The following is a 12284-nucleotide window of genomic DNA, read 5'->3' on the forward strand; positions in this document are numbered from 1 at the left end:
CCCCAGAGAAATAAATGCTGAGGGAGTTTGTGACCACTAGATACACCTCACCAGAAATGCTCAAGGGAGTTCTACAAAGTGAAATGAAAGGACACTAGACAGTAATTCAAAGCCATATGGAGAAATAAAAAATCTCAATAAAGATAACTGCATGGGCAATTATAAAAGCTAGTATTACTCCAACAATGGTTTATAATTGCATTTTTTGTTTTCTATAGAATTTAAGAGACTAATATATTTAAAGAAAAAAAACAATTAGGGATGAGCCTGGGTGGCTCAGTCATTAAGCATCTGACTCTTGATTTCAACTCAGTCATGATCTCACAGTTAGTGAGTGTGAGCCCCGTGTTAATTCTGTGCTGACAGTGCGGAGCCTCTCTCTCTCTCTCCCTCTGTATCTGCCCCTCCCCAGCTCATACTCTTTCTCTCTCAGAAATAAGCTTTAAAAAATTATAAAAAAGGATTAAAAAAATTAGTGTAAAAACTAGTATAAGTTTGACTTGTAATTACAACTCTTCTACATAATTTAAATTTTTTTTTTAACGTTTATTTATTTTTGAGACAGAGAGAGACAGAGCATGAACGGGGGAGGGTCAGAGAGAGGGAGACACAGAATCTGAAACAGGCTCCAGGCTCTGAGCTGTCAGCACAGAGCCCGACACAGGGCTCGAACTCACAGACAGTGAGATCATGACCTGAGCCGAAGTCGGCTGCTTAACCAACTGAGCCACCCAGGCGCCCCTCTTCTACGTAATTTAAAAGACTAATGCATTTGAAAGAATCATTAGCTTATGTTTTAGGGTACACAATATGTAAAGAAGTAATTCTGTGACATCGACAATAGAAAGAGGTGAAAATGGAGCTGTAAAAGAACTGAGTTTGTGTATGTTACTTAAGTCAGGCTGGTATAAATTCAAATTAGAATAATGTAACTTTAGATTGTTAAATGTAATACTCATGACAACCACACCAAAAAAATAGCAATACAAAATTCAAAAAAGGAAATAAGAAAAGAATTTTAAAATTTCACTACAAAAAAATCAACTAAATTCAAAAATATACAGTAATGTAGGAAAGAAAGGACAAAATAACTATAAAGCATATAGAAAACAAATAACATGATGACAAAAGTAAAACACCCCCTATCAGTATTTACTTTAAATGTAAATGGATTAAACTCTCCAATCAAAAGACAGAGACTGGCAGAATGGATAATAACACGATCCAACTACAGCTGACCCTTGAACAATATAGGGTTAGGAGGCCTGCTCTCCTGTGCAGTAAAAAATGTGTGTATAACTTCTGGGTGACTGGGTGGCTCAGTCAGTTGAGCGTCCAACTTCTGCTCAGGTCATGATCTCATAGCTTTTGAGTTCGAGCCCTGCATTGGGCTCCATGCTGGCAGTTCAGAGCCTGGAGCCTGCTCAGATTCTGTCTCCCTCTCTCTCTGCCACTCCCCTGCTTGCACTCTTGTCTCCATCTCAAAAATAAACATTAAAAAAAAAAAAAAATCTGTGTATAACTTTTGACTCCATAAAAATGTAACTACTAATAGCCTACTGTTAATCAAAGCCTTACCAATAACGTAAACAGTTGATTAACACATATTTTGTGTGTTACATGTATCTTACATGTATCTTACATGTTACATGTATTCTTAAAGTAAGCCAGGGAAAAATGTTCTTAAAAAAATCATAAGGAAGCAAAATACATTTACAGTACTGCTATAAAAAAATCCACAAATAAATGGATCCATGCAGTTCAAACTCATGTTGTTCAAGGGTCAACTGTATATGCTGTCTACAAGAGACTCACTTAAGATCCAAAGATGCAAACATGTTAGAAGTGAAAGGATGGAAAAAGATACTCCATGCAAATAATAAAAGAGAGCAGGAGTACCTACACAAATATCAGACAAAATAGACTTTAAATCAGAAAAGGTTATAAGAGACAAAGAAAGACATTACATATTACTAAAAGATTCAAAACAGAGTGAGATATAACAACTATAAAATTTACTCATGTAATGACAGATCATTAAAATATATGAGGCAAAAATTGACAGAATTGAAGGGAAAAACAGAGTTCTAAAAAAATAGTTGGACTTCAATACCCCACTCACAATAATAGAAGACCAGACAGAACATTAATCAGGAAACAGGCTTTAACACAATAAACTAGATCTAATAGACATATACAGAACACTCTACCCCAAACCAGAATATACATTCTCCTCAAGTGTGCAGGGGACATTTTGCAGGATAGACCGTGTTAGGCCACAAATTGAAGTCTCAACAAATTTAAAAGGACAGATATCATATAAAGTATATTCTCCAACCCACAACCAGTTGAAATTAGAAGTGAATAATGAAAGGAAAATTTAAAAAGTCACAAAATTGTGGCATTAATTAAACAGATTTTTAAACAACGAATGAGTCAAAGAATTCACAAGAGAAATTAGAAGACACTTAGGAGACAAATGAAAACAAAAACACAACTTGCCAAAACTTAAGAGACCCAGCAAAAGTAGTGCTAATGGGTAAATTTATAGCTATAAATGTTTACATTAAAAATCAAAAAAGATTTCAAGTCAATAACTTAACTTCAAAACATAAGGAATCAGAAAAAGAATAAACTACACCCAAAGCTACTTGAAGGAAGGAAATAATAAAGATTACAGTAAAGATCAACAAAATGGAGAACAGAAAAAGAATAAAGAATATCAAAACGAAAAGTTGGTTCTTGGGAAAAGTAAACAAAATTGACAAATCTTTAGCTGAGTAGATTAAAAAACAGAGAGTCCAAATTACCAAAATCAGAAACGAAAGTGGGGATGTTACTGCCAATTATACAGAAAGAAAAAAGATATAAGAGAGTGTTATGAATAATTGTATGCCCACAAATAGAATAATCTAGATGAAATGGACAAATTCCTAGAAATACAAAACCTACAAAGACTACACCATGCAAAAATAGGTAATCTGAATGATCTATATCTGGTAAAGAGGTTAAATCAGTAATCAAAAATCTCCCAACAAAGAAAAGCCCTGAACCTGATAGTTTCAATGAATTATTTCACCAGTGAAAATTTAAAGAATACCAATCTTTCTCAAACCCTTCCAAAAAAATTAAGGAAGAGAGAACACTCCTTAACTAATTCTGATACCAGTTTTAACCTGATACCAAAACCAGACAAAGACACTAAAGGAAAACTACAGACCAATATCCCTTATAATGCCAAAATCAACATAATAATAATAATCCAAATTCAGCAGTGTAGTAAAAAAAAAAAAAATCCCACTATGATCAAGTGGGATTTATTCCTGGAATGCAAGCATGGTTCAACATACACAAATCAATCAACAGGGGCACCTGGGTGGTTCAGTTGGTTGGGCGTCCAACTGGATTTTGGCTCAGGTTCATAAGATCAAGCCCCACGTCAGACTCTGTGCAGAAGACAGCACGAGGGCTGCTCAGGATTCTCTCTCTCTCTCTGCCCCTGCCCTGCTCATTGCTCTCTCTCTCTCTCTGAGAATAAATAAATAAACATTTTTAAAAATCAATGTAATGTACCATAGCAAAAAAATGAAGGAAAAAACCCCACACATGATCATCTCAATTGATGCAGGAAAAAAGTTGACAAAACTCAAAACCCTTTCATGAGAAAAACATTCAACAAACTAGGAATAAAAGACAGCTACCTTAATATAATAAAAGCCATTTATGGAAAACCCACAGCGGGGCACCCCTGGGTAGTTCAGTCAGTTAAGTGTCCGACTTCGGCTCAGGTCATGATATCATAGGTCGTGAGTTGAAGCCCTGCGTGGGGCTCTGTGATGACAGCTAATAGCCTGAAGCCTGCTTTGGATTCTGTGTCCCTGTCTCTCTCTCTCTGCCCCTCCCCCATTCTTGCACCCCACACCCCCCAATCTCTCTCTCTCTCTCTCAAAAATAAACAAACATTAAAAAAAGAAAAAGGAAAACCCACAGCTAACATCCTACTCAATTGGTGAAAGACTGAAAGCTTTTCCTCTAAGATCAGGAAAAAAACAAGGATGTCCCCTCTCACTTCGTTTTTGTTTTTTTGTTTTTATTTTATTTTTTTAACATTTATTTAATATTGAGATACAGAGCATGAGCATGGGAGCTGCAAAAGGAGAGACACAGAATCTGAAGCAGGCTCTAGGCTCTGAGCTGTCAGCACAGAGCCCGACACAGGGCTCAAACTCACAAACCATGAGGTTGTGATCTGAGCCGAAGTCTGACACTTAACCAACTGAGCCACCCAGGCACCCTGCCCCCTCTCACTTCTATTCAACACAGTACTAGAAATTCTGGCCATAGCAATCAGCGTCCATTGACAGATAAATGGATAAGCAAAATGTGGTATTTACATACAATAGAATATTATTCTTATAAAGGAAACAAATTCTGCAGTATGCCACAACATGGATGAACCTCTAGGATATTATGCTAAGTGAATTAAGCCAGTCACAAAAAGACAAACACTGTATGATTTCACTTATATGAGATACTTAGGGTAGTCAAAATCATAGGGACAGAAGAAAATAGAATGACAGTAGCTAGGGGGTGAAAGGAGGGGAAAATGGGAGTTACTGTTTTAATGGGTATAGAGTTCCAGTTCTGACATCATTGCACAGGTCCCTTAGGCTCTGATCCTTTTTCCTGTTTCTCAGACTGAGTAATGTCTGTTGCTCTTTGTTTCAAGCTCACATTTTTTTTCTCTTATTAGTTCCGTTCTACTATTAAGTACATCAAATAATGTATTTTTTACTTAGTCTTATGTTTTTCGTCTCACAGCTTCTTCTTTAACTTGTTCTTACTCTAATTTCAACTCAATGGTAAGAGCACTTCTACTCTCAACCAGTCTTCAAGCTATTTTTATGTCTAGTATACCAGAGTCTACAAAATCACTCTTAATTTAATCATGCCAAAAAATAATTATTAAAACTGAAATGGCAAGAGTACTATACAAGAAAGCATTGTAAAATGATCTAGAAGTAATGGGATGCTAATTCTACTACTTGCCACTTACTTTTCTAGGTCTTTGTTTCCTTATCTATCAAAAAAAAAAAAAGTTGAGCTAGTAATGTTAAGGTTCTTTTCAGCATTCATATTCTAAACATACATTATGTCTACATGGAAAAACATAATATCTTACTCTTTCAATCTGCTTTTCCATTTCTTTATGCTGTTCAAGATGAATTTTCTTGGCCTTTTCAAAAGCTAAACAAATTTTCTCATGCTCTGTATTGATATTGGTTTCTAGACTTCTTATCTTTTCATTCTTTTCCTAGAAATATAAAAACACTTTAAAAGAATATAACTGACATTGAGGAGAGCACCTGTTGGGATGAGCACTGGGTGTTGTATGGAAACCAATGTGACAATAAATTTCATATTAAAAAATAAAGACTAGGAAAGACAAAAAAAATGTGAATATAACTGAGAACAAGTTTTACATAAAAACACTTAAGTAAAGCATTAAATCTGTCGTACTCTATTTTTTTAAGAATCACAATAGTGAATATGTCAAACATCAAAAATATCTAAACATATACATAAGACAAAATGGTTATTTTAAAAAATTGTGCCAAAATGAAAACCTTCAACTATTTTAAAATATTGAAAAGCATATCAAAGAAGTTCATTATTTCCTTCACTTCCACTAGAATAAAAATAAGAAATTACAGATAACAACTTGCTATATATAAGCCTATTGACTTAAAAATATGGAAACAAAAAAATAATCAGAAGAATTTACTAGAATTTATGCTTTCCTATTTGGTATACTGTATAACAATGAAAATAAAACAAACATGCTGTCACAAATCAAGTGCATTAAAGTCACAGTGAATTTGTAACCACACAGTAATATTTACCATAAGCTCCTGTTCCAGTTCTGCATTTTTTGCAGCAATAGAGGAATAAGCAACTATTTTTTCTTCCAGCTGTTTCTCTAGAGTTAAAAGTTGAGAACATTTCTTTGTCATCTGAAAACACATTGAAATAAACAAATTATTTTTAAAAATTACTTTTGAATATAAGCGGCAATTTAGAAGAAAAATGGTGAAGGAAAGACCAGGGACTGTTCCACCTATGTAATACATAAGTTATTTAATTCTGAGTCCTATGTCCAAATAGGATTACATCCTAACCCATTTCTTAAAAGTAGCATTTAAGATTGAAATTAGTATAAAAAAATGTTAATAGTAGCTATTTCTGGTGGTAGAATTATTAATGGCATTTTCTTCTTTGTCCTTTCTGTATTTCAACAAGACTGTGCTAATTTTGTAATTTAAAAAGTTATTAATCTCAGTACTAGGATATTTTATTTCATTTTTTTAATTTACATCCAAGTTAGTTAGCATATAGTGCAACAATGATTTCAGGAGTAGATTCCTCAATACCTCTTACCCATTGAGACCATCATCCCCCCCACAATCCCTCCAGTAACCCTCTGTTTGTTCTCCATATTTAAGAATCTTTTATGTTTTTGTCCCCTTCCCTGTTTTTATATTATTTTTGTTTCCCTTCTCTTATGTTCATCTGTTTTGCATCTTAAAGTCCTCATGTGAGTGAAGTCATATGATATTTTTCTTCCTCTAATTGACTAATTTTGCTTAACATAATACCCTCTAGTTCCATCCATGTAGTTGCAAATGGCAAGATTTCATTCTTTTTGATTGCCGAGTAATACTCTATTGTATACATATACATACCACATTTTCTTTATCCATTCATCTGTCAATGGATACTTGAGCTCTTTCCATACTTTGGCTATTGTTGATAGTGCTGCTATAAACATTGGGGTGCATGTGCCCCTTCAAAACAGCATACCTGTATCCCTTAGGTAAATTCCTAGCAGTGCAGTTGCTAGGTCGTAGGGTAGTTCTATTTTTAATTTTTTGAGGAGCCTCCATAGTGTTTTCCAGAGTGGCTGCACCAGTTTGCATTCCCACCAGCAGTGCAAAAGAGATCCTCTTTCTCTACATTCTCATCAACATCTGTTGTTGACTGACTTGTTAATGTTAACCATTCTGACAGGTGTGAGGTGGTATCTCATTGTGGTTTTGCTTTGTATCTCCCTGATGATGAGTAATGTTGAGCATTTTTTCATGTTTGGTTGGCCACCTGGATGTCTTCTTTGGAGAAGTGTCTATTCATGTCGTTTGCCCATTTCTTCACTGGATTCTTTATTTTTTGGTGTTGAGTTTGATAAGTTCTTTATAGATTTTGGATACTAACCCTTTATCTAACCTTTATGTCGTTTGCAAATATCTCCTCCCATTCTGTCGGTTGCCTTTTAGTTTTGCTGATTGTTTCCTTCACTGTGCAGAAGCTTTTTATTTTGATGAGATCCCAATAGTTCATTTTTGCTTTTGTTTCCCTTGCCTCTGGAGACATGTTAAGAAGTTGCTGCGGTCAAGATCGAAGAGGTTTTTGCCTGCTTTCTCCTCGAGGATTTTGATGGCTTCCTGTCTTACATTTAGGTCTTTCATCCATTTTGAGTTTATTTTTGTGTATGGTTGTAAGAAAGTGGTCCACGTTCATTTTTCTGCATGTCGCTGTCCAGTTTCCCAGCACCACTGGCTGAAGAGACTGTCTTTATTCTATTGGATATTCTTTCCTGCTTTGTCAAAGATTAGTTGGCCATACATTTGTGGGTCCATTTCTGGGTTCTCTATTCTGTTCCATTGATCTGAGTGTCTGTTCTTGTGCCAGTACCATACTGTCTTGATGATTACAGCTTTGTAATACAGCTTGAAGTCCAGGAGTGTGATGCCTCCAGCTCTGGTTTTCTTTTTCAAGATTTCTTTGGCTATTCGGGGTCTTTTCTGGTTCCATACAAATTTTAGGATTGTTTGTTCTAGCTCTGTGAAGAACACCAGTGTTATTTTGCTAGGTATTGCATTCAATATGTAGATTACTTTGGGTAGTACTGACATTTTAACAATATTTGTTCTTCCTATCTAGAAGTATAGAATATGTTTCCATTTTTTTGTGTGTCTTCTTCAATTTCTTTCATAAGCTTTCTATAGTTTTCAGTTTATAGATTTTTCTCCTGTTTGGTTATTTTTATTCCTAGGTATTTTTTGGTTTTTGGTGCAATTGTAAATGGGATCAATTCCTTGATTTCTCTTTTTGTTGCTTCATTGTTGATGTACAGGAATGCAACCGATTTCTGTGCATTGATTTTATATCTTGCCACTTTGCTGAATTCATGGATCAGTTCTAGCACTTGTTTGGTGGAATCTTTTGGGTTTTCCATACGGAGTACCACGTCATCTGTGAAGAGTTAAAGTATGACCTCCTCCTGGCTGATTTGGATGCCTTTTATTTCTTTGTGTTGTCTAACTGCTGAAGCTAAGACTTCCAATACTATGTTGAATAACAGCAGTGAAAATGGACATTCCTCTCTTGTTCTTGACCTTAGGGGGAAAGCTCTGTTTTTCCCCATTGACGATGATATTAGCACTGGGTACTAGGATATTTTCTAAGTAAGCTAATGGCTACAATTTAGATTTACATGGACTAAATCTACTGAATCAGAATCACTGGAATGGTACCCAAAAATCTACATGTTTAACCAGCTTCCTAGGTGATTCTGCTGTTTGCTAACAATCAAAATCCTCTATTATCACTCCTTTTCTTCCAATTATATAATCCAAGTTCTTTACTTATAAATGTGTATTAGCCATATTAACCTAAATGTTCATTTTTTTTTTTTTTTTGATAGAGAGAGAGAGAGAGAACAAGCACAGCAGGGGAGGGGCGGGCAGGCAGACAGACAGACAGACAGAATCCAAAGCAGGCTCCAGGCTCTGAGCTGTCAGCACAGAGCCTGATGTGGGGCTCAAATTCACGAGCCACAATATCATGACCTAAGCTGAAGTTGGATGCTTAACCTGAGTCACCCAGGTGCCCCTGGCCATATTAACTTATACTTGGAAGAAATAACAGACTGCAATACAATACAAGTTCCACCATATCTGAGACCTGTCAGCCACTAAAGAGTAATTTCTCACTTTTAACAGAAGGTTTCCCAATATAATTTTAAAAGAATTTATAACTGATGTGGTACCATTAATTCCTTTTGATGTATAAATCTGGACTTACACATACAACTTTTATAAAACTCTACCTTTTTTTTGTCTCCAAAGTTAGTACATATAAACAGCTAATTCAAGCTTACTTCACTTTCAAGTTTGCTGGAGTTTGAAGCTTTCTCCAGCAGCTCCTCTTGTATCAGCTGAAACTGACTAGTTCTGTGGGCCATGTTAACCTTCAAATCAGAATTCTCAGCTTCTATTTGCATCAACTTAGTACGTAGTTCTTCTATTCCAGAAGCAAGTCTTTGCCTTTCTCTTTCATATTGCTTGTTCACAGTATGTTGATTTTGGTCTTTTATTCTTTCTGCTGACAAACATAAAAGGAAAATTCCTCTGTATAAAACTTACAGAAAAAAACCCTATTTCAATGTTGAAAGATTTAATCATAAATAAAGTTTAATTTCTTATCTAAAGAATACTAAAGGGAACAGAGAATGAGATGTACTTTAAGGAAGAGGTAATGAAGGAACATGGCAAGTAACATACTTTGTATTATGAAGTACATAACAAAGTAGGAATAACTTCTGAGTCACTCACTTTTCCAGACTATTCCTTAATACCAAAAAGAGTCCTTCTCCACCTATAAAAATCCCTGTATTTCAGATAGAAAACATTGCAAAAAAAAAACAAAACAAAAACCATTGTTTAAAAAAATCATTGTTAAAAAATCATTATTTCCTTAAACTGAAGTTAATCATAAAATTTCTCTAGAGCATATTTTTATTTATTGTATATAGATGCAAGTTCAAAAGCTGAAAACTGGGAATCCTTCCTACTCTAAACTAGCTCATGAGAATTCAGTGATGCTTTTTTAAAACTACTGAGGGTTATCAAAGGTAGTTGTTTGAATATATACTTTTCTCCACTATAAATATATAAACCTACTCCCACCTAAAAGTAACTGAGCTTTCAGGAGTGCTTTAAAGAGGGATAATATATATGACTGCATGAGAACACACAGAGGTATGGAAGTAAGTGGAGATGCACTATGCCTTCTTCGAGGGCAGCACAAGTAGCCATTTCCTATCAGTTCTCCATATCCCTAATATTTCACTTTCTAGGCTATCATTAGTTCTATACTCTTTGATGTAAGAGAACTTATGACATATTTATCAACATCTCTAATAATTAGCACTCTGCTAATAACACCATCACTCTCTTCCCTATTCTCTCTAATCACTTTGATAGCTAATTCTCTCTGCTGTCATTCCTCCTGCAAGAAACCAATCATATTTGAAGACAGACAATGATAAATTAAAGATACATATATTAACCAGTAGGGCAACCACTAAGAAAGTAAAGAAGTATAGTTAACTAATCAATAGCGAAGATTTAAAAAAAATAGAATACTAAAATATAATTGATCTAAAAGAAGGCAGGAAAGATGAATAAAGGCCATTAGAATAAATAATAAACAAATACCAAGATGATAAACTTAAACCCAAAAAAGACCAATAGTTGCATTAAATGTGTCTAAACATTCCACTGAATGAGCAAAAAATGTTAGAATATAAAAGCAAGAACCAATTATATGCTCTCTATCAGAAACTCACTTTATCTATAAAAAATGCAGACTAAAAGGATGAAAAAAGTCATACCAGGAAAACTCTAATCAAGCACAGCTGGAGTGATGATCAGAAAGAAAATTAAGAAAACAATCCCATTTATAATTAACCCAAAAAGAATAAAATATCTAAGAATAAATTTGAGGAGGGGAAAGATTTGTACACTAAACACTATAAGACACTGATGAAAGAAACTGAAGACACAAATTAATAGATAGTTCATGTTCATGGACTGGAAAAATTAATACTGTGAAAATCTCCATACTACCTAAATCTAAAGATTTAATTCAACCCCCATCAAAATCCCAATGGCATTTTTTTTTATAGAACAAAAGACCAATCCTAAAATTTATATGAAACCACAAAAGACCCCAAATAGCTAAAGTAATCTTGAGAAAGTAAAACAAAGCTGAAGGCGTCACACTTCCTAATTTCAAACTGTATTATAAAACCATAGTAATCAAAACAGTATGGTACTGGCATTAAAAACAGACATATGGTGTGCTTGGGTAGCTCAGTCAGTTGTCCAGCTCTTGATTTCAGCTCAGGTCATGACCTCACGGTTCGTGGGATCAAGCCCTGAATTGAGCTCTGCACTGACAGCATGCAGCCTGCTTGGGATTCTCTCTCTTTCCCTCTTTCTCTGCCCTTCCCCTCCTCATTCTCTCCCTGCCTCCCTCCCTCCCTCTCTCTCAAAATAAAGGTAAATTAATTTACAACAAAGGAGTCAAGAACATATAATAGGGAAAGGACAGTCTTTTTAATAAACAGTGTTGGGTTAACTGAACAGCCATATGCAAAAGAATGAAACTAGACCACTATCTTAAGTAGACAAAAATCAACTTAAAATGGTTTAAGACTTGAATATTAAACCTAAAACATAAAACTTCTGGAAGAAAACTAAGTAAAAAGCTCTTAGATCTATCAGTCCTGGTGATGGTAATTTTTGGATTCAACACCAAAAGCAAAAGCAAAAAAGTAAAAATAAACAAGTGGGACTATATCAAAGTAAAAAGCTTCTGTACCGCAAAAGAAACCATCAACAAAATGAAAAGACAACCTACAGAATGGGAGAAAATATTTGTAAATCTATATCTGATAAGGGATTAATATCCAAAATACATAAAAACTCATATAACCCAATAGCAAAAAAAAAAAAAAAAAAACAAAAAAAAAAAAACCCAATTAAAAATGGGCAGAAGATCTAAATAAGACATTTTTCCAAAGAAGATATACAAATGGCCAATAAACACATGAAAAGATGTTCAACACCACTAATCATCAAAGAAATGCAAATCATAATCACCATGAGGTATCACTTCACACCTACAAAAATGGCTATCATCAAAAAGATGAGAAATAAGCGTTGGTGAAGATGTGGAGAAAAGGGAACCCTTGTGCCCTGTTGGTGAACATGTAAACTGGTAGAGCCACTATGGAAAACAATATGGAATTGCCTTTAAAAATTAAAAATAGAGCTACCACATATGCAGTAATTCCACTTCTGAATATTTACCTGAAGGAAATGAAATCACTATCTGCACTCATATGTACATTGCAGCATTATTTACAATAGCCAAGTCAC

The 12284-nt window shown here is 34.7% G+C and overlaps 1 protein-coding gene across 7 annotated transcripts in view; it reads right to left on the minus strand.

Moving 5' to 3' along the window:
- CCDC18 (coiled-coil domain containing 18) overlaps positions 1-12284 on the minus strand; it is a 107672-nt gene that overhangs the window by 59908 nt on the left and 35480 nt on the right. For 6 of the 7 annotated variants that reach the window (XM_060623486.2, XM_060623488.2, XM_060623489.2 and 3 more), the window contains 3 exons: positions 9218-9441; positions 5904-6014; positions 5183-5314 (listed from right to left, as the gene is read on the minus strand). In XM_060623486.2, coding sequence (XP_060479469.2) covers positions 5183-5314; positions 5904-6014; positions 9218-9441 — 467 coding nt within the window. The remainder of the gene's footprint in view (positions 1-5182; positions 5315-5903; positions 6015-9217; positions 9442-12284) is intronic. The other variant, XM_060623487.2, reaches the window with a different exon arrangement.

Source organism: Panthera onca, chromosome C1 (genome assembly GCF_046562875.1).
Source record: "Panthera onca isolate mPanOnc1 chromosome C1, mPanOnc1 haplotype 2, whole genome shotgun sequence".
Taxonomy (NCBI): Eukaryota; Metazoa; Chordata; class Mammalia; order Carnivora; family Felidae; genus Panthera; species Panthera onca.